Source organism: Alosa pseudoharengus, unplaced genomic scaffold (assembly GCF_046254945.1).
Source record: "Alosa pseudoharengus isolate Yale_2024_CS ecotype anadromous, Long Island Sound unplaced genomic scaffold, YU_APseudo_1.1 YU_APseudo_1.1_scf_12, whole genome shotgun sequence".
In the NCBI taxonomy this organism is placed as follows: domain Eukaryota; kingdom Metazoa; phylum Chordata; class Actinopteri; order Clupeiformes; family Clupeidae; genus Alosa; species Alosa pseudoharengus.
Genome location: NW_027468587.1, coordinates 9255544 through 9278972, shown reverse-complemented (window position 1 = coordinate 9278972; position 23429 = coordinate 9255544). Strand labels below are relative to the sequence as shown.

The 23429-nt window shown below is 47.7% G+C and overlaps 1 protein-coding gene across 1 annotated transcript in view; it reads left to right on the top strand.

Annotated features, from left to right (window-relative positions):
• Nucleotides 1–23429, top strand: part of csmd3a (CUB and Sushi multiple domains 3a) — a 228235-nt gene that overhangs the window by 100085 nt on the left and 104721 nt on the right. Inside the window, exons 21-31 of the mRNA XM_076280031.1 lie at nucleotides 971–1162; nucleotides 1773–1942; nucleotides 2389–2545; nucleotides 5070–5261; nucleotides 9087–9213; nucleotides 9777–9979; nucleotides 12116–12307; nucleotides 14169–14307; nucleotides 15339–15523; nucleotides 16115–16309; nucleotides 23181–23297. Coding sequence (XP_076136146.1) covers nucleotides 971–1162; nucleotides 1773–1942; nucleotides 2389–2545; nucleotides 5070–5261; nucleotides 9087–9213; nucleotides 9777–9979; nucleotides 12116–12307; nucleotides 14169–14307; nucleotides 15339–15523; nucleotides 16115–16309; nucleotides 23181–23297 — 1869 coding nt within the window. The remainder of the gene's footprint in view (nucleotides 1–970; nucleotides 1163–1772; nucleotides 1943–2388; nucleotides 2546–5069; nucleotides 5262–9086; nucleotides 9214–9776; nucleotides 9980–12115; nucleotides 12308–14168; nucleotides 14308–15338; nucleotides 15524–16114; nucleotides 16310–23180; nucleotides 23298–23429) is intronic.

Sequence of the window (23429 nt, the reverse complement as noted above, 5' to 3'; positions counted from 1 at the left end):
AGACAGATAGATAGAGATGAGAAAGAGAGAGAGAGAGAAAGAGTGAGAGACAAAGAGAGAGGGAGTGAGAGAAACAATCCAACTCATGCAGTCTGTGTGTGGTTTATGGGGAGGGGGAACAGGAGCTGTGAGCAGGACTGTGATTAGCTGAAATCATCTTGGAAATATAACGCTACAGAGCAGTTGGTGTGGTGGCATAGATGGAGAGATAGATAGATAGAGAGCAGAGAGTGAGAGAGTGAGAGAAATGATCCAACTCATGCAGGTTGTGTGTAGTTTATTGGGAGGAAAATCAGGTTTAGGGCAGCAGGCTACAGAGAAACAGCTGCATGGCCTGCCCAGATAATGCATATTCAATGACCATTTATCCACAGGATAGAGAGACAGAGAGAGAGAGAGCATGAGAGAGAGGGAGAGAGAGAGAGAGAGAGAGAGAGAGAGAGAGAGAGAGAGAGAGAGAGCTCCTGAATATCAACATCAGAAAGGCCTTGAAATGTAGCGACAAAGGCGCCGCTGCCATGGGCAACTCGTTTCAAGCCCCAGCTGTTGCTGCACAATGCTCAAATGTTTTCTCATCAGCCGCGCGCATAAATGGGCCCAAAATTTGGAAAACAATATATGTAATTGATTTGGCTTGGTGTTGTCATCATCGGCGTCTCAGGCTACGCGGGGGCCTCGCGGTTTGCCCTCTGAGCTTTGGCTATGTAGTGTCATTCGTTTCGCGCTCCGCGACGCGATTATGGCCCCCACCAGCGTGGGGATTTCAGCTGTGTAATGGCTAGTGTGTCTGACAGATTTGGGATGATGTGTATGCCGTCATGCCCACTGCCCGTTTCAACACTCCGCGTTGACAGTGATGAACAATGCAAACAGTGGCAAAAGTGCAAACAAATAAATAAACAAGAAAGATGGAAGCGAGTCCCTTAGGGAGCGTTTGCCTACTTTGCTTCTTGTTTTGTTTGGCCCTCAGAGTACGACTTGGAACCGTGTGAAGACCCTGGCGTGCCCAAGTTTGGCTGGCACAGTGGCGGCGGACACATGGGCATCGGCGACTCGCTGGTGTTTGCGTGCGAGAGCGGCTACCGGTTGCAGGGGCCGCGGGAGATCACGTGCCTGGGTGGCGGTCGGCGTGTGTGGAGCGCACCTCTGCCAAGGTGTGTGGGTACGTGGTCAGCCTGCTTTCCTTTGCCTTCACTTAACCACCCAGCCAACCACTCCATGATGGGGGAGGCCCGTTGAATGACAGCCATGTGTGGGTAATCATACGCTGCAAAGAAATGTTCATTTTGCCAAGATGTTTTGCCAATATGACATTTATTCACCAGTGTATATTTATCTTGACTTGAGAAAATATTTTACCAAAAAATCCAAATGAGATAAATGTTATGATAAGTATTAGCTTAAAACTAAAAATTAACATTATTTTCATGTCAAGATAAATATGTGTTCTATTGAACTTATTCAAGATGAGCAAACTTGGCAAGACAAATAGTTTTTTGCAGTTTGTCCATAGTGAAATAGTGCCACACATTATAAGGAATCTGCAGTCGCAGTAAAACTTTCATGGGAATATTTTTTCACCTCATACTTATTTATCTACATTGTCATGTTTCTTGTAAAGCCCAGCAGATATTTATTAAAACGTTTTGCCACGATCAAAAGGTGTCCGTGCGAAAGACTTAATGGACTTGCTATCAGTGAGTTGCACCAACTTGGCCGTAAAACTCTTGTCTCGGCTCTCATAAAACCCTCTTTGCCCTTGTTCACTTCAGCCGAGTGTGGCTCGACCGTTTCCAACAACGCTGGCGTTTTGCTGTCACCCAACTACCCCATGAATTACGACAACAACCATGAGTGCATCTACAGTGTGGAGGTCCAGACGGGGAAAGGCATCAACATCTCTGCCAGCTCCTTTCATCTTGCCCAAGGTGACATCCTCAAGGTAAGCAGAACAAACGCAAGCAGGGCTCAACCGAAGTGGCTTATTTCAACAGCGGCCTTCACTGATTGAACCCAGCACATGGGTCAAGATCTTGAATGAAGGCTCCGTTTTTGAATGGAGTAGCTCAGTGCAAATGTCTACTCTTGGCTCTTAAAGTGCTAAGTGTATGATAGAAAAGAGTTTCAGCTAAACAACCTAACAACTGGAAAAAGGAATTTGTATCCATTTTTATAACATAAAAATAGAAATAACTTAGTCAGAATACAGTGATACATTGTGGAACAAATACATAAATTCAGTGGATGGTCCAACTAAGCAGATATCTATCTAACTCTTAGGCGACACATACAAAATATATTCCAATGATCAACGGTCTTGACAAAGCCGTGGGGTATAGATTCCACATACAGTAGCTTGGTGTTGAAGACTTGTCTTATCTTTCCCAGCTCTACGATGGTCAAGACAACTCTGCAGACGTCATTGGCACGTTCTCAGGAACGACCATGGTGGGCGTTTCTCTCACCAGCACGTCCAATCACCTCTGGCTGGAGTTCTACTCTGATCAGGACGCCACCGCTCAAGGCTTCAAGCTCATTTACTCCAGTGAGTTATCCGTGTGACTCGACCTTTGCCAAGGTCAAGCACCTGGATTCAATTTCAGTTATTCCTCTTAAAACCTATTTGTATTTTTTTTTCGAAGGGAGGGAAAACGGACTGATCTTTTTCCATGAAGAAGTCTCTGAAAGTCTCTGAATCATCTCTTAAGACTTAAGCTCTACTTATCATTCTCTCTGTCTCTCGTTCTGTCTACTCCTATGTTCCTCCCTCCCTCTCTCTCTTCCTCTCTCTTCCTCTCTTTTTCTCTTTCTCTGTTTCCTGTCTCTCCCCCACTGTGTTCCACTTCATTAAAGACTGACCTGTGAAATTCAATTACATTTCAGATTGACCCTAAATCCGAACCACTTAATGATTTTAATAGAGCGTCCATAGTTTTTCTCCGGAGAAATAATTGCTTTTTTCCTCCTGAGAGCTAGTGCTTATAGGCACAAGGTGCAAGCAAACTTTGAGTGTTACACTGAAAGGGCAACATGCAAAGATTATAGGATAATAATCAAGTAACTGAGCTAGTCATTAGCCTTAATGAGAACATTCTAACCTCTCCACCACTGTGTTATGTACGTGTTGATTTGGGAGAATGATCCTTTCCTAATAGATGTCTGATTAGAACTACAGGCTGTAGTCTACAGCCCATTACAAACGGCCAGAGAACGACTAGCATGACTTTTTGTCTCCCATAGGATTGCTTTTTAAATTGTGTCAGTACATCCTGATTCCTGGGGAAAGCAGCTCTTCTCTGAAGAAAAAACAACCCTGTGCTGACCTTCTCAGATGATTAGCTGCTAGCCTTACCAGAGGTTTTTTTTTGTCAGAACCATTGAAAGCTCTGCTCAAGCTTGCAGTGCTACATGAATCTGGTCTGATTGATTGATCTATGATTGATTGGTCGTCCTGGGGAATGCCAAGGTTGGAAGGGTTGGCTCCTGGTCTTAAACAAGAGACAGCACCAGCTTTGTAACACATCTCCCTCATCCTCTTCTGCTCACCCCCACTGCCATCACCCCCCCCCCCCCTCCCACCAACCCTCATCACCCCCCCACCCCCTCCCCCAGAGGAAAGTGTAGATGTAATCTTCTTAATGGAGCCTCTAACTGTTGTAATTTATACTGCTTGTGATTCTTGTAAGACTGTCATAACATTTGGCATGGGGAAAAGGGAAGAAATATAGCTCCCCAGGCTGGCGTATTCGCCGCGGGTGACGAGGCTCCCAGTCAGACGGCCTGTAATTATCTGGGCCATGTCGTGACAAAAATGATATGGGAGCCCGCAATGGAGATTTGTCCAAATGATTGACGGGGCATGTAGCGCCAAGGCTACCAGCAAGGCTTGGACAGATTGACCACATGCACGTCGCCTGGGCTGACACACAGCCAGTGAAAATAAGGACTGGAGCAAATAAACAACATAACTACAGCTGATCGATAGATTACGGTTGGAATTCTAGGAGGTACTGCAGGTGCTCACTGCCTAACCGTGTTATCGATGTTGTTAACCGTGTTAAGACTCGTTTTGCAGCACGACCTGCTCTGATGCCTCTCTCCCCACACCACAGCGAGCACGCTCTATAATTGGATGAGTAGTTGACTCTAATTGTTAGTACATTACACATTTGAAAGAAAAGAATGTAGCTCAGTGGAAAGAAGTCAGAACTCAATGCATTGCTATTACTGTTTCATTACAACTCGTTATCACACCTGTTGCTCTTGTAACTTGCGCGATTCATCCCTGCACACGCCCGGACTAGAACCTTCGAACAGCAGCACCTCGGATCTGGAGTCGAGCGTGCTGACAATCGAGCTAAAAACCTCGGCTGCCAGCTCTCATTGCCAGCACTGCTCTTGAGGCATCGGGGAGTGAGGTTTACCAATGTTCCACACGCACAGATATGCTAGCTGGCATCCATTATACACAGTACTCTATTCTTTTCATCCTACGGCTGTAGTCTCTCACGGAGACTAATCCCGAGTAGCCCTGTGTGTACGTTATGCTGTGTGCCCTCAAACTCACTCCTAATGAGTTAATTAGCCGTGTCATTATTTTGCTAATTAAGATTTAATGACTTGACTGATATTATTTATTCTGGTATTCTCTGTAATTACCTTTAATGTCGGAAACGCCGAACACAGGAAATTACATTACATCTCGTTTGTACCACTTACAGGTTGCACTGGCAGAGAGGCTGGAGCAAGCAGCATGTGGTTCACATTCACACACACACTCACACACTTGCACATGCACACACACACACACACACACACACACACACACACACACACACACACACACACACACACACACACACACACACACACACACACACACATACACAGACACACACACACACACACACCACTCACACATACACACCCTGCTGAGTGCTTGGCATCTCCGTTCTGCTGGAATAGGTAGTCTGTCAGTGTCTTTGTGCAGCTGATGCAAATGTCTCCCCCTCTCTCCTCTTTCACCCACCTCTCTCTCGCTCTCTCTCCCTCTCTTTTTTGTGTGAAAGGTTTCGAGCTCTCCCACTGTGACGACCCGGGCGTGCCCCAGTTCGGCGCTAAAGTCAGCGACCAGGGCCACTTCGCCGGCAGCTCCATCACCTACAGCTGCGACGCCGGCTACCGTCTCCATGGCAGCAGCATCCTTAGATGCATGACGGGCGAGCGCCGCACGTGGGACCACCCGCTCCCCTCCTGCATAGGTGAGGCCCATTGATATGCAGACAGCACCCCTGATGCCACGGCAGCTACGCAGCTACGCAGCGCGCTAATCCGCTGGATTTAGTACGACATGGACTTCTCCTTAATTGGGCCTTGTTAAAAGAGGAATGCGGTTCCTGCTGCGCTTTTGTGTTTTCGCTCTGCTCTTTGTATAATTTGCAGTGCTCTTAACACACGCCTCTGTTTGGATTTGTGCTTTAGGCTGAAGTGGTTACGGGGAACTAATGTGGGAACATATTTACACATCCAAACTAGCTTTGTTTTTGTTATCCGCACAGACAGTAGTATGCATTGGATATACTGTAAGGCTGTGTGCGTACTAGACAAGCTCGCTGAGTCACAAGAAGAGATTTTATGCCTACAGAGGGACACGGCCAAGCTTTCTGTAATGTGCTTTTCTATAATATATTCTCTTTTTTTCAATAAATGAGATGCAGTGTTATCTGTTGAGATCTTTAGATCTGCTGATGAATGCATCTTTTAACACTTGAAGGTGTATGCATGTGTAGGTCAAAGGAAGTTTAACGTGATGTGAAATTAATAGGCATCTAATAGGCGTCTCTTTTTTACAAATACCTCGCAGTGTTGGGCAAAGCCCCAGCCATCAGCTGGCATGGCCAGTGGTTTTTTGCCGGTCGCAGCACACCCACTCTCTCTCTGCCTCTCACAATTGAATCCAATTGATTTCCAATAATATTCCAAAACGAGCAGGTTACGTGTCATCAAAGGCAACACTCAAACTGTTTTCCCTCCAGCTCTATAGGCAACACAACCCAATTGCCTGTTGCCGCCACGGCCCGTGTGTGTGTGTGTGTGTGTGTGTTTGTGTGTGTGTGTGTGTGTGTGTTTGTGTGTGTGTGTGTGTGTGTGTGTGTGTGTGTGTGCACCTGTTCCCTAATGCAGCAAAAACATCACTAGGCATAAGTGTTTTCCCTAAAGAGCGTGCACAGGTGCGGAACTGCCCGGCGACAGAATTCACCTCTGGCTGGGGGGCTGGCTCCAGGCCATGTAGCTATGATAGCACGCTCTGTTGGGAATAACCTCCCACCCACCTCCCCTCTCTTTCAGGGCCAATTTTTCTTTTTCTTCTCTCTTTTTTTTCTTTTTTGAGGGGGGTTAAATATTTTATTCAAAAACAAACCCTGCAGATGCGAGTGGCATTCGTTTCCATGTTGTGTCTCTGGTGAAGATGGAGAGAGAGGGATGCTCGTCAAGTTTTGTAAATGAATAATTCAAGTGCAGGTGGAGGACTGCAGCTCCAACAGAAAGGAAGATGTGGGGGGAGCCCAGTCTGCCAAGCTAGACTGTCGTTCACCCATCCATGTGTCCTATGCACTTTCCATTTGAGTGGATTGTAACCAGAACTAGTCAACACCAGGGGCGATTCTAGACCTACAGCTTTGCTGGGGCACAGGCCCCCAACTCCCAATACATTAAAAAAAATTAAATGTGCGCGCAATATGAAATAAATGGCTAGCCTATGTGTACAAGCTTCAAAATCATTATTGTCACTGTCATACTGTAGGCTATATTAAACCACTGGTAAAGATACAAGTTTTACGTCTAGCCCCCATTATGTCCTCATCCGTTTCTTGCCTGCCTCTCTCCTCCTCCCCCTGCCTGGTACTGGACTGCCCAGCCTGTGCTCTTTCTCCTTCTCTTCGACCTTCTTGTCCTCTTCCTCCTCCTTCTCCTCCTCCAGCACTCTCTCCCTCAATTGTAGCAGCCACTATCCAGCAACATCCAAATACATGGGCATAAGCAGGCCTATACTCACTGCATGAATTTAATAGGCTTTCCTACTAACACAAGGGAAGCTTATTTTTAGTCAAAATTGAGATATACTTCCCTTCCAGGCAAGGGTCCTATAGTCATCCTGGCAATACTGCAGTTCTTTGTAGCCTACTAAAGCCTTCATACTGACTTTTGGTGATAATTTGCAAATGCAGCCTTTAATAATCTATAAACCTATAGGCTACTCTGATTCTGTGTAGATTAGTATAGGCTACATTTGCAAATGCAGCAAACTTATTTAAGTTTGCCATTAAACCATTGATTAAATCACAGCACTGGCTATTACCAGCATAAATGTTAATGTTACCGTTAATGTGGCCAATTATCATACCTCCCTTGTCCTCCTCATCTCTCCTCACTGTTCCTCTCCCTCTGTTCAGGAAGAATTGTCTGATGTCCATCTCTGAGTAGTTTATCAGAAGGCTATGTTTAGTTTTACAGTAGGACAGCTTCACAAACAGTATAGGCTACTTTTACAGGACTCTCTACAGTATACATATAAATCCTTATTAATTGTCCACATGTGTGCATGCAGCCTACGCATGGTGTGAGTGTGTGTGTGAGGGAGAGCGCACAAGCTGGTAAACTGTTGCTAAATGTAGGCTACAATGACGCTAAGCATTGAAAAACAGATGCTAGTTATGTGGGTAACACTCTCTAACAGCGATCAACTTGTCATTTTTTCTGTCAAGCAAGTTGTGAATTTGTTGTAACATTAAACAGGGGACGACTTACTCTATGCTCAAAGTGATGTAATGAGCTCCAGTGGATTCCACAGTGTATGTGTGTGCAGTACAACGAAACACTCGGAATTATCATGTGAACGATTTTCATTGGTTGTTGCGTTCAATCTTACCCAGCTACAGAGGTGCTATTTCCTGATTGGCTATTATGGCCCCTTTCTTTATTCCTTGTTTTTTTTTATTGGCTGGTAAGTAACAGGCTCAAGCCATAATTAAAGCAGGCACGGAGATGCGCTCATAAATGCCGTTTCCAGCGAGAGCAGCGCTAGAATTTTACTGGGGCACTGGAGACTTTTACTAAGGCACGTGCCCCAGTGAATAAGGTCTAGTGACGCCCCTGGTCAACACGTACCCCACGAATCCATGGAAAAAGGAGAGAGAGAGAGAAAGAGAGAGAGAGAGAAAAAATGATGAATAATTTCATGCAATTTGGGCTGGCTAGAACATTTCTCAAACGAGCAAATGTATCGGCATAATACAAGAAGAAGTAGACATTAGCAGCGTGGGCGCAGCAAAACTGCCCATGAAAAGGAAAAAAAGGAGAAAAGGAACCTCTGAGCGCTTTTGTGTTTTTAATAGTGTTTTGATATCAGAGTGTAGAAATTGCTATTGTAATGGTGATTATGCTCCTTTGATAATATCTCCCTTTTGTATAATAGTGTTCCAGTAATATCGCTCGTTGTTGCTCAGCCCGGCTCGCTGGTGATCATTGATCTCGGAGTCATTGGTATGTGTGGGCCTTCATCAGTAGCTAACCCCACACCCCCTATACCCACCCTTCACAATAAAAGTCGACGCCATGCATTTTTGCGACAGTCTGTTTAAGTTAATTAATGCGTTGATGGAGAGGCCTATTTAACCACAGTGTGTTTGTACATACCTAAGTATGGCACTAATGATGCCGCAGTGGTAACATCTCCAGTCTGAAAGGGCACGCAGCAGAGTGGCGCTGCTGACAAACACATGATTATTTGTCACTGCTGAGCGCTTCTGATGGGTATCGCCAAAGATAGAAGACCGCGCAAATCTGCTGTGACAGCCGTGTGTAAGTGTGTGTGTGTGTGTATTTGTATGTATGTGTGTGCTCTCTCTCTCTCTCTCTCTCTCTATCTCTGTCTTTCTGTCCCTCTCTATCTCTGTCTTTCTCTCTCTCTCTGTCTCCCTCTCTGTGTCTGTCTCTCTGTCTCCCTCTCTCTCTCTCTGTCTGTCTTCCTCTATATCTCTGTCTGTCTGTCTCTCAATTATCCTCTGTGTATTTGTGTCTCACAGCCGAGTGTGGGGGAAGTTTCCTGGGCGAGTCATCGGGGAGGATCCTGTCTCCTGGGTACCCTTTCCCTTACGACAACAACCTGCGCTGCACCTGGACCATTCAGGTGGATTCGGGAAACACAGTCAGGTAGGCTCACTGCAGTGGTTGAAAGATTGTGTGTCTGTCTGTCTCTGTGTGTGTGTGTGTGTGTGTGTGTGAGAGAGAGAGGATATGGAGGGGAGGGTGGTGTAGGTTGAAAAAGTGAGAGATTTTGGAGGGAGCAAGTTGGGGGTCTGATGAGTAAGCACAAGATGACAGAGAAGACACAGGAAGTGCAGAACAATAAAGTTTGTGTGAAGCCACTTTAGGCATTTTTGAACAGGCCCCGAGAGCAGAGCTGGCATTGATTCTGAGAGATTCTGGGGGGGTCAACTGCAACTGAACTTCCATGAATTATTGACATATGTTCAGCTCCAGCAAAAATGAATACTTCATGTGTTTCTTTGTATCTTTGTTTTTGTATATGTGTGTATGTGCTTTTGTGTGTGGGTGTGCTTTTGTGTGTGTGTGTGTGTGTGTGTGCGTGCTTTTTGTGTGTGGGTATGTGTGTGTGTGTGTGTGTGTGTGTGTGTGTGTGGGTGGGTATGTGTGTGTGTGTGTGTGTGTGTGTGTGTGTGTGTGTGTCTTTGTGTTGGTGTGCTGCCTCCCAGCCTGCAGTTCCTGGCCTTCGATACGGAGGCGTCCCATGACATCCTGAAGGTGTGGGACGGACGCCCGGAGAGCGAGATGCTGCTGAGGGAGGTCAGCGGCTCGCTGCTGCCCGACGGAATCCACAGCACCCTCAACCTCGTCACCATTCAGTTCGAGACCGACTTCTACATCAGCAAGTCGGGCTTCGCAATCGATTTCTCCAGTGAGTGGCCATGGATGGGCATAGAGAGAGAGAGAGAGAGAGAGAGAGAGAGAGAGAGATAGAGAGAGAGAGAAAGAGAATGGGAGAGAGATGGAGGGATAGAGGAGGGAAGGAAGAAAGAGAGTGAAACATATTGGAGATTTCTGACAGAAGTGCAATGCAAAGGGTTTCAAAGACTTGTGCGAATTCCTGTGCGTGTGTGTGTGTGTGTGTCTGTGTGTGTGTGTGTGTGTGTGTGTGTGTGTGTGTGTGTGTGTGTGTGTGTGTGTGTGTGTGTGTGTGTGTGTGTGTGTGTGTGTGTGTGTGTGTGTGTGTGTGTCTGTGTGTGTGTGTGTGTGTGTGTGTGTGTGTGTGTGTGTGTGTCTGTGTGTGTGTGTGTGTGTGTGTGTGTGTGTGTGTGTGTGTGTGTCTGTGTGTGTGTGTGTGTGTGTGTGTGTGTGTGTGTGTGTGTGTGTGTGTGTGTGTGCGTGCCTCAAGCAGGGAGTCTGACAGATACAGGATATGCACTTTATCTGCAAACAAGTGTGTTATGGGCACCCCATGTGTGTGCAGCAGCTTCTGCCTCATCTCTCAGCTCAGATGTGTGCGCACGAGTCTTTTTGTGTGCACCAGTGCATCCGTACGGTGCTTGTGTCAGTGTGAGTGTGTGAATTTGTGTGCATCATATGTATGACTTTGCATGTAAATGCACACATTCCCCCCATACATGTACATGGATCTTCTAAGTTCATGTCTGTGTGTGGGCGTGGGATTTGTACACGTGTGCATCTGTAGCTATTTTACGATTTTCCATACTTGGGCTAGGCCTAGTCCTAGATTACAGGAGAAGAGAGAAAATCTTCATTGAAACAAAAGGTCCTTAATCCATGTACATGCCTTTTAGTGTATAACAAGGCTTAATCCATGCATAGGAAAGCAGCCCTATATGTATAGACCTGTATGTGTAAAGCACATGTGTGATGTTAATCAGATCCTTCAAATTCTACCAAGGAGTCCTTTGTTGCACAGAAGTTTCAAAGATACATGTATGTATCCTTAACAGACAAACCAATGTATGCACTCAAGAGGGATTTAAAGGCACACTATGCAATATTTTCACCTTTACGAAGCCAATTTGATGGTAAACGAACTTGTAACTTCAGTGTAATGGAGAAGGCCCTCACCTAGTACAGTACAGTAATTTACTGTGTATTAGCCGCATTGTGTATAAGCCGCAGGATAGTGTTTTATGCAAGTTAAAAAAACAAAACCATATTAATACCATATTAACTGCCCCCGTGTATTAGCCTCATAGCTGAAGATTTTATTGGCCATTTCATTGATATGGATGCAGAAGTTAAAGGTACATTATGCAAGATGTTCACCTGTATATGTTAATATAACCTTTACGAAGCCAATTTGATGGTAAAAGAACTTGTAATAGACGGATCGTCTACCTAGCATAGCTATCGTCTGACCGTCCTGACCGTATTTTCGACCTCTTACGTGTATGTGTCACTTAATATTAATTTCTATACAAACCAAGACGGCGGATTCCTAAAGAAACGCAAGCACCCACACCATAAATGCATCTAAATTAGCTATGTAGCAAAAATTACATTTTACCGTGACTCGCAGAGCTGTAAACAGTGTTGTAAGGCTGTGTGTACAAATTCACTTGGACCTCCAGTTGATGTGCCGTGAGAAAGGTCGGAAATAGGGATAAAGCATAGACGTAGCGAGTCGCTACCGAGAAAACCAGCCATGCTGGTTTTGCATGCATGCTTCAAGAAGACGGCCCGACAAACGACGGCCAGACAAACATTACCTTGTCAGTAGATATAGCTTGGAGTTTTTGCCTGTTGTTAATCCTTCACCTCCACAACAAAAGCATTTTCATTGTGTACGGGGGGGTAAGTCACGAGAAGTTTGTTATTTACAACAGCAGAATAAAATATAAATATATTGCAACTCTAGAGGGAGCTTTACAGTCGCCAAAAATACCTAAACCTGCATAGTGGACCTTCAAAAATGTATTTAAATGTAAATATCTTCAGTGTCACGGTGGAAAGTGATTTTGACAACTATGAGCTGTCGCACTGTGATGGTGTGAAGGGAGCGTTTGGGTATTTAAATCTGTTCCATTTCTCACATTAGGCTCAGTGGCCACTGCCTGCAGGGACCCCGGCACACCCATGAACGGCACGCGCAGCGGGGACGGCAAGGAGCCGGGCGACACGGTGAATTTCGTCTGCGACCCGGGCTACGAGCTTCAGGGGGAGGGCAAAATCACCTGCATCCAGGTGGACAACAGGTACTACTGGCAGCCCAGCCCCCCCACCTGCATAGGTGAGTTTACGCCGCATTTGATGTCATCGTTCGAGTCAGTGTTTGTTTGTTGAATGTGGTGTAAACTTTCTCACTGTGTGAGATTTAAACTTTAATAAACTAATTTGAATCCGAGTAATTCAGTGCAACCTCCAGTCCACTTTGTATGCATAATTATAAACGTGTAACACTGTTTATCATTACAAGCACAATGGTAGTTATTTGGCGAGTACTGTCCCTGCGGTACAACTAACAACAACTATTGATTAGCAAGCAGTAACCGAAAGTCTTATTTTGCATGTCTTTCTAGTGTAGTCCATGAGGAATACTGTGTGCAAGTTATTGATTTTTGCCATGACCCGGGCATGAAAACTCATTAGAATCTACACTTTTATGTTGCCTCACCACTTGCACAACGGAGCCCTCGGTACATTAGAGCTTCACACAGTCTTGAGGAGGAAACCTTCAGCAGTGTGAAGTGCTCTGCAGGCTCCAGACATCGGTCCTGTCTCCAGAGGTGAAAGGTGGAATGGCCCGCTGCCATAAAGTCCACACGCTCACAATAAGCTATCGCACAGCCAGCAGGCATGCATTGCCCCTGTCGGATTACAAGCGCTCTGAATCACTGGAGATGGTTCATCAATGAAGTCAAACACTCATGCCCCGCTGACACAAAATCTGTCTGAGCGTTTGTCCTCAACGTGTAGGCCACTGTATGCAGAGATTCAGTTTTATATTGCGGCTGCCGTCTCATGTCTCACGAGAGCCTTTCGGGGTACAATGTCAGTAAATTGAATGTAGCATACTGTAGAGGTAATGTTCTTTTTATTCGTCTTCTTGAGGACTGGTCGTGAATTTCTTGTGCAAGCGTACCCGGAGGCCTGGGATTTGTATTAGCTAGCGCATCAGCCAGATGGTGGAACAGGTGGAAATGTAATGTTGGTCTTGAGACGGCTTCCTCAATGGCCTCCTCTTCTGTGTATCCACGTTGCGCGCCACCTACATCTGGCACAACACATCTCAGTGTTAGCTGGGGTAAAAACACAGATTACCTGTGTGTGTGTGTGTGTGTGTGTGTGTGTGCGTGTGTGTGTGTGCGTGTGTGTGTGAGGGATGCGTCCATTCTGTAACATGTCAAAATGACCATTGCTTCAGAAAGCCCTCGCTCCATCTCCGTTGTAAAATGTGATCCATCCAAGGCACCCAGGCACCCATCCTCTTCTAAGGCCTTTGTCTCAGAGGCGTGTGTGTGTGTGTGTGTGTGTGTGTGTCTGTGTGTGTGTGTGTGTGTGTGTGTGTATGTGTGGGACAGCTCATGTGTGAGAGAGTGACAGGCAGCCGTAATGCAGAGGAAAGACAATCGGGTGAGTAACGACGGTAATGGCCCACCGGGATTCGCCCACCGGGGGATGGGGGGGGGGGGCGTCCAGTGAGCAGCGCCAACGGAGTGTGACCATTTGTCACCGACTGGACGCTAACTGTCATGGCTGGTCATGGTAGACATCCTTTAACACCTTAAAACTGACGGGTGAGATGAAGGGGGGCTTTCTGACTTAGACCCTCTCATAGGAATATAGGAGGAGTTTAGGAATATATTCCCTCCCAGGAATACACATATATATATATGCACACACACACACACACACACACACACACACACACACACACACACATACATATATTCCCTCTCTTTTTTTGTGCCGAATGGGCCTGCGTGTTCAGTCGAATGTTAAATGTGGCAGCTAATCGGTTCTGTCGCAAATGTTGATTTATGTTGTCTTTCTCTGGCGCTACCCTGACACCAAATCCAACCTCCACCTTTCCTCCCTCTCTCTCTCTCTCTCTCTCTTTTCCTCCCCCTCTCCCTCCTCTCCTCTCTCAGCTCCATGTGGAGGGAACGTGACTGGCTCCTCTGGGTTCATCCTCTCCCCAAACTACCCGCACCCCTATCCACACAGCAAGGACTGCGACTGGTTCGTCACCGTGCACACGGACTACGTTATCTCATTGGCTTTCATCAGGTGAGGGGCTCCCTGGTGTATTTGCTTTATTCACCTCAGGGCCCGGAGTCAGTGTGTGCAGTGCAGGTATGGGGAAGAAGGCGAGTTTTCCGCGAGCTCCTGCCAAGTGCAAATATTATTTTACTGAAGGGCTCCTAATGTGTGAAATCATGAAAATCGAAGCTTCCTAGTCATGCATGTGCTCATGTTTAAAGATGGATTGGACTGTGTGGAGACATTAAACAAGGGTGTCAATTTAATCAAAGGGAAATTGGTTTTGCATGAACTAGCTGTCAATTTCAGACTGTGTTTCTTTGAAAAGTTGTTTACTTATTTTTCTTGCTCGGATGCCATAAAAAGGGGCATTTCGAAGCATGAGTAATATGATTATGAGTAATAGATTTTCACCCTGGCTTCAGATACACATACTTCCTCTATATTCTTCCATGATATCTCTAGGATCTTCAGCTAAGGGACTTCTTTTCTGTGAGTGAATAGCCATAGGCTGACTTATCTCTATATTGGATGCTTTATTGGGGTGCTTTATTGAGAGGATATCTTGTTTTTTCTTCGCACATCTCAATGTGCTGCGTGTCTAAGAAAAACAAGGTACTGGGCCTGATGCCTCCTCTTCAGGCTGCTCCCACTTGAGTTTCCCTCTCTGAGAGAGAGCGCGGATGAGACAGTTCTGCCCTGTTTTCCTCTCTCCCTCCCTCCCTCTCTTAGTATGGCTCTAGGGTCCTCTCTAAATCTCCGGGGACAATAACATGACATACCAACGGATTTATAGTCTTGGCAGCGGTTTCTTCCGGAACATATTGTCACCTACTGTTCTGGCGCAGATGTGGCGTGGTGCGTCTCTGGCACCGCGCGTGTTGTGTTAGTTTGTAACCCTAAGCTAATCTTGAAAAGATTGTTGAAAGCTTCTGCTCCATTTCACACCGTTATGTATAATAATAGGGATCTTTTTCCGCTTGACTCTTACAGTTCTAGTGTTGGATGTTGCTTTGCATAATATCAGTGATTTTCTTTTCTCCTGTCGAACGCCACAGCTTCAGTATCGAGCCAAACTACGACTTCCTGTACATCTACGACGGCAGCAGCAGCAGCCACCTGATCGGGACCTTTCAGGACAGCAAGCTTCCAGATAAGGTGGAGAGCACATCCAACATCATGCACATAGCCTTCCGCAGCGATGGCTCCGTCAGCTACACCGGCTTTCACCTGGAGTATAAAGGTATGGAAGTGTTCCCATCATGAACAATCATGTCCATTACAAAGGGCCTGACAGATAGCACTTTATTCAGTGGAAGCATAAAGAAATGTGTAAAGAAGGATTTCAACATGGATTTTTTTCAGAGGGGAGTTGGGGGGTCTCAATCACAGGTCCTTTTTATTTTCTTTTGTTGTGTCAGAAATGAAAGGCCTTTTTTATTTTTTTTTGTTGAGCTTGGTTCAACATCAAACCCTTTATCCATTGGAATCACTGGAACACACAGCACTCACAAAGCCAGTCGACTGATAATAAAACCAGAAGGGGGAGAGAGAGAAAAAAGGCATAGCAGCGGTTCTCCACACTTCTTTTCAATCCACTCCCTTCCTCAAATCTATCACACTCTCTCTCTCTCTCTCTCTCTCGCTCTCTCTCTCCCTCACTCTGTTTATGCCTCTTTCTATCTCTCTATCTCCCTCTCACTGTTTGCACACTCAGTTTATTTATTTATTTCTCACATTTAATCTGCCCTTGTGCACTCTCTCTCCCCCTCTCTCCCTCTCTCTCTCTCTGTCTCTCTCTCTCTCCCTCTCCCTCTTCCTCGGCGGACCCAAGCCAAGCTGCGGGAGTCGTGTTTCGATCCTGGCACGGTGATGAATGGCACTCGGCTGGGGAGCGACTACAAGCTGGGCTCCAGCGTGACCTTCCACTGTGACGCCGGCTACCTGCTGCAGGGCTACTCCTCCCTCACCTGCCAGATGGGCGACACTGGACGGCCCGAGTGGAGCCGGCCGCTGCCCAGCTGCCAAGGTAACGCCGTAAAACCCCACTCACCCCAACCCAAACCCCCACGCACCCCAACCCAAAACCCCCACGCACCCCAACCCACTCACCCAACCCAAAACCCCACGCACCCCAACCCAAAACCCCCACGCACCCCAACCCACGCACCCAAACCCAAACCCCCACGTACCCCAACCCAAAACCCCACGCACCCCAACCCAAAACCCCACGCACCCCAACCCAAAACCCCCACGCACCCATTCAAACACCCGCGCACCCATTCAAACCCCCACGCACCCAAACCCAAACCCCCACGTACCCCAACCCCCAAACCCCCACGTACCCCAACCCAAACCCCGCACACCCCAACCCCACGCACCCCAACCAAAACCCCCCACGCACCCCCAACCCAACACCCGCCCACCCAAACCCCACCCACGTCCCCAACCCAAACCCCAGCACCCACAACCCCGCACCCTTCAAACCCCACGCACCCCCCAACCCAAAACCCATGCCCCACCCACGCACCCCCAACCCAGCACCCCACCCCAAACCCCACACCCCACCCACCCCAACCCCACGCACCCAACCCAAACCCCCACCACCCCAACCCCAACCCACGCACCCCAACCAAACCCACGCACCCCAACCCAACAACCCCACGCACCCCAACCCAAACCCCATCACCCCACCCAGCACCCCCCCCCACGCACCCCAACCCAAAACCCCACGCACCCATTCAAACCCCCACGCACCCCAACCCAAAACCCCACGCACCCTAACCCAAACCCCCACGCACCCCAACCCAAAACCCCACGCACCCTAACCCAAACCCCCACGCACCCCAACCCAAAATCCCACGCACCCCAACCAAAACCCCACGCACCCCAACCCAAAACCCAACGTACTCCAACACAAAACCCCACGCACCCCACCCCAAAACCCCTACGCACCCATTCAAACCCCTGTGCACCCCAACCCAAAACCCCACGCACCCATTCAAACCCCCACGCACCCCAACCCAAAACCCCACGCACCCATTCAAACCCCCACGCACCCCAACCCAAAACCCCACGCACCCTAACCCAAACCCCCACGCACCCCAACCCAAAACCCCACGCACCCCAACCCACGCACCCCAACCCAAAACCCCACGTACCCAACACAAAAACCCACGCACCCCACCCCAAAACCCCACGCACCCATTCAAACCCCCGTGCACCCATTCAAAACCCCACACACCCCAACCCAAAACCCCACGCACCCCAACCCACGCACCCTAACCCAAACCCCCACGCATCCCAACCCAAAACCCCACGCTCCCTAACCCAAACCCCCACGCACCCCAACCCAAAACCCCACGCACACACCCACCAATCCAACCCCCGGGCCTGACAGTTCTCACGGCTTCCAATCTCATGCCTCATCTCATCCACCTCATCCATCCTCAGCCCACTGGGTTTGCTAGTGGTAGCTATTGACGGGGTCAGTCATGGGGCAGTCTCCACCACCCACCACCCTCCCTCTGCTTCCATTAAGCCATTCAGTGCCTTTTTCATTTTCATTTCTAATTTTTCATTTTAGTTTCATCTGAACTAGACTTCTTTGATGTTCTCTCTGTTATAGTGCATGGCAGCCCGTAACGCACCTGCTGCGTTTCCGTGTGTCCTCTTTTTGCCGCTCATTTGTGAAGCACCTTAAATTACCAATGTATACAAGTTGTACTGCATACATAGACTTGCCTTCCCTTGCCTGGCCCCCAATACCCACTTCCCCCTCCCCGCCACCTCCAACCGCTTCACCACCACCACCACTACCCCCACACATCCCCGCCCAACTGGGTCGGCCCATGCCAGTTATTGACCGGGCTGTCCTGCCAAGCCACTGCCTCTCAGCGCCGCTGCTCGGGCCGATCAATTGTATGCATTAACTTCCCCCCCCCCCTAAAGATATTTTTCCTGCGGTCTTCACAAAGACCTGACGACTGCACTAAATATTATCGTCAGGGAGAGCTGTGGTGTGATGATGAGTGGTCGCTCGGTCAACAATTGGCGCTTAATGTCAGTGTACTTCATTTAAGTTGATGTTGTTTTATGTGTACTATCATTTAAAAGGTACAGTCTGTGAGCGTAATCTGATACGCACTTTATGAAAGTGAGATAATCGCTGCTCGTGGTCGTCTAGCTGGCCTTTCATTGTGTGCATTGCAAAAGATTGCCATACACACACAGTGCCATGGGCTAACCCATAAACAATGGGCTGTATGGCCAGGAGAGCCTAACGCATTTTCCTGTGAAATCTCAGGATGCGTGTAGAGTGCTACCATGGAGTGCTAGTCACCAAAACAGCCTAAACTGAAAAAAGCCTAAACTGAAAAAACTGTCGTCATCATCGTTGTTGTTTGTGTTATATTTGTGTTACTTCGATAAACAGGGTTCCCACAGGTCATGGAATTTCTGGAATATCATGGACATTTGAGTCTATTTCAGACATGGAAAGTCATGGAATTTTATCATTTGTGGGGCAAAGTCATGGAATATCAGGACATTTTCTTACTTGCCAAAATACAATAATGCAAATATATATCCACGCAGAATTGAGTAGTTATGGTTAGCCTAACTTTGCTTATTCAATGCCCATGTATTCATCTCTCACTCTCCCAAAAGTCAAAGATTCTTGAATGCTACGCGGCTACTCTGAAATCTTTGGTCGGTATATTGTATGATTCATTCTAAGTAGGTCATGGAAATTCAGGTTTTTTGTCAGGGAAAGTAAGGGAAAAGTCATGGAATTTTACATCTGACTTACAGTAGAGTGGGAACCCTGGATCTATGTCTACCTAATATCACAACGACATGTGACTGTATGAAAGTGTAATTTCAAAGACGGGAGGACGGCACTTCTAGCCACCACTGCTGTGTGCTGCAGTGTACAGCGTCTGCTAAATGTAACTCTATTCTCAGTTTCCACACGTTTCACCAAGACAATGAGTTCCAGAACCGAACAGAAATGACATTCAATCTCCCTGACTGGAAATGTCTTACCCAAACACAGAAGTAATATGTGCATAGAACCCATTCCAGCCAATCAGCTTGTTGCTTCAGGATAGGCTGTTGAGCTCACCTACTGTATCAACAGCCTTTCACCAAAATGGCGGGCTGTTTCTTTAAAAGTTAGAAAAGTCAGCCGTTAATGCTTCGGGCCCCCTATTGATGAATTGACAGGAGCCATGTGGGCTGCTCAACTGACGCTCAAGAAAGGCGCCGGCCGCTCTCATAAACAACAAGGAAGGCCCGCTGTGCACTGTGATAGACACAGGCTATTTTCCATTCCAATTGCTGTTTCAAAACAAAGTCGGCAAACACATGCCCAGAGAAACATGAAATGCTGTTTGATATATGTACATGCATATGCCCACACACACACACACACACACACACACACACACACACACATACAAACACACATACAAACACACACACACAGAGAGAGAGAGAGAGAGAGAGAGAGAGAGAGAGACGCACACACACACACACACACACACACACACACACACACACAAATACATAATCAAAGTTCGAAAGGAGGTGGAAATTGCCGCCAGAGCTGTGTGTATTGGAGCTAATGCCCAGACACTGCTACGCCCAGGACATCCAGCAGCAGCAGAGTAGTGGCAGCAGCAGCAGCAGCAGCAGCAGAGTAGTGGCAGCAGAAGCAGCAGCAGAGTAGTGGCAGCAGCAGAGTAGTGGCAGCAGCAGCAGCAGAGTAGTGGCAGCAACAGCAGCAGCAGAGTAGTGGCAGCAGCAGCAGCAGCAGCAGCAGAGTAGTGGCAGCAGCAGCAGCAGAGTAGTGGCAGCAGAAGCAGTAGAGTAGTGGCAGCAACAGCAGCAGCAGCAGCAGAGTAGTGGCAGCAGCAGCAGCAGCAGCAGAGTAGTGGCAGCAGCAGCAGCAGCAGCAGAGTAGTGGCAGCAGCAGCAGCAGAGTAGTGGCAGCAGCAGCAGCAGAGTAGTGGCAGCAGCAGCAACAGCAGCAGCAGAGTAGTGGCAGCAACAGCAGCAGCAGCAGCAGCAGCAGAGTAGTGGCAGCAGCAGCAGCAGAGTAGTGGCAGCAGCAGCAGCAGCAGAGTAGTGGCAGCAGCAGCAACAGCAGCAGCAGCAGAGTAGTGGCAGCAGCAGCAGCAGCAGCAGAGTAGTGGCAACAGCAGCAGCAGCAGCAGCAGCAGCAGAGTAGTGGCAGCAGCAGCAGCAGAATAGTGGCAGCAGCAACAGCAGCAGCAGCAGCAGCAGCAGAGTAGTGGCAGCAGCAGCAGCAGAATAGTGGCAGCAGCAACAGCAGCAGCAGCAGCAGCAGCAGAGTAGTGGCAGCAGCAGCAGCAGCAGAATAGTGGCAGCAGCAGCAGACACCTCAGCTCCTGGTGGTTTTCCCCAACATCAGTCTGCGCTCATCTCTCTCTCACCAATTACAGCACGTGCTTAGCACCCCCCCCCCCACACACACACACACACACTCACCCCCCCCGCCTTTCCCTCATCCCCACACCCTCTCTCTGCAGGCCTGCAGGATCTGTCATCCAGCGCCCGCACAATCACTACATATGTTTCATTACCGGCCTAATGCTTCTTCCACAACAACAGAACCCCCATTAATAATGGATGAAGCCTGTGTGTGTGTGTGTGTGTGTGTGTGTGACAGACATCTGTGCGGTGCTCCACTTTGGCGCCAGGCTGCAGCTGATTATTCTTGCCAGGCAAACACGCAGCTCCTGGTATGGGCCCACCTGTCTTAGAGGATCCGCAGGGGTGTAAGATCCAGCACGCTCCACTGTGTTGTAGCTGGCAAAACCGTGAGCGAGAGACACAAAGCAGAATAGAAAAGAGAGAATAAAAGAGAGAGAGAATGTGAAAGAGAGGCTGGGCAAGAAAGAGAGAGAGAGAGTCATTGAAAAAGAGAGAAAAAGAGAGAGAGCCATGCCTCAACTGTTCTATTCTAGAGAAGACGAAGGACCAATTTACCTGTGCTGGCCACCGGGGATGTGAGCCAGGCTCCATGTTTCATTTAGAGTCAGAGGCATCATGGAAGCTCCTTCTCAAAGTAAAAAGAGTAAAACACATCTGCTCCACTGTTCCTGGATCAGCCCACTCACACGTCACAAGGAGGAGGGGATTGGAGGAGACGAAATGAAGCCTCCAAGGCTTCAGTGACAGTGCGAGGCAAGAGGACATCGCTTCCCCTGTTCTGCTAAAAGCGAGGAGCGAGCGAGAGCATTACTTCTCTAGTTCTGCTGAAAATGATTAGAGAGAGAAAGAGCGTGCAGTTTTACATTCTCCATTCACAGTGATTTGGGACACAGCTTTATCTTTTTTTTTTTCGATTTGACCCTGTGGCATGAATGGAAAGATTTTTCTGTCTTGAAAAGATATGTAGAGGGCGAGCCCTTTCTGCCCAGGGATCCAGGAGGCTATCATCTCTCAACACTAAGGCAGTGGGTGTTTTAAAGTATCAAACTCCCTCATCGTATAAATGCCTCATATATAACGTAATCCTGTGCCGTTATTCCACAACGTTATGGTAGTAAACTGCAAGGAGTCTGTTTGCCTGACACCTTCCTCCGCCACCCCCGCGGTGTTTATGTTAAGGCGATCATAAACATTTCATGACTAATGATCCCGCTCTGTCACCGAGCACACACTCCAGCACGTCTTTATCTGTGGTTAGTGTTTTGGACGGTCGGTAGACTCCGTTTAATGAGTCACTTATCCTATGAGAACAATCTCCAAAAAGAGACGCAATAATATAATGTTCTGAAGACACTGGCACATTTGCCAATTATGTAGATGTGAGTGGCTGGTTTTTAATGAATAATGCCAAATTATGTTTTCTGTAATGTCGTAGTGTCTCGGCCTAAATATCCTAAGCCTAGAATCGTGCATCCATACTTTATGGTATCACTTAGAGGAATATATGAGAAGGCACAGCACTTATAATTCTTCAGTGGAGCCTGTGTCGATTTGGATGATAAGTCGTGTTGGTCATACTCTGTGATCATGCCTGTCAACACATGACAGCAGTCATTAATAACACTGACAGGTGTCTGATTGGTGGGGGAGTCAGGTGCAAGGTGCCCCACTTTAGAAGATGGGCCTCTCCGCCATCAAACGCCTCCTTCTTCTATGGACAGTGTGGAGTGATGTGGATGCAATATGTACATGCATGCATATGTACAGTATGTCTACATTAGCTATTCCAACCCTGCACAGAAGTTGCCTTCAAACATCTGAGTATTTCAGATGAAAGTCTTCCTTCAGCTGCACAAGCTGCAGCTATTTAAATGATGGCAATATCCATATCTATTTCTGTTCCCCATATCCATTTGGGTATTTATGTGCGTGTACACAATTGCTTCTGTATTTTGAAGTCATGTATCATGTAGCATTATGTTCCAGAGCGTAATGCAACATAATGTTCTGGAATTCTGTGGACTTTTGTAGAGTTCCTATTCCGAACTGCATTGACTCATGCAGTAGGCAGCATTGCTTTTAGGTTCTTAACAGTATTAACACTCCAAGCATGCCTCTGTGCAATCGCCATGCCGAACTCGTAATAAGCAAGGCCTAATGGCCAACTAATGGCATTATCAAAGGTGGAGGGAGCGCAGTAATCAAAGGTCCTCCATGAAACACGACTTCAAATGTCTAAGATCTTCTTTGATCAGAGGTTTGCTCCCGTACCGCAGCGGTCACTAGGACAGGGCATCTGTCTGCCTACAGCGTGATTATATTCCGCTACGTTAGCGCAATCGTCCTTGCCTAGCGGGGTTTATTCTGACTCATGCGTCCCCACTCCCACCCACTGCTGACGGCTTTGATACCCACTGTTTTTGTTTTCTTTGCTGTCGCAGCTCCATGTGGAAGCCGCTCGACGGGATCCGAGGGCACGGTGCTGTCTCCCAACTACCCCCGCAACTACACCCTGGGCCACACATGCTTGTACGAGGTCGCCGTGCCGGGAGAGTTTGGTAAGTCTTAGGCGTTGGGCTTTTGCTGTCTTGCATGTGAATGTTTGTGTGTGTGTGTGTTTGTTTATGTGTGTGTGTTTCTTTGTGTGTGCGTGTGTGTGTGTCTGAGCTCACAGCAGGGGACCTCTTATC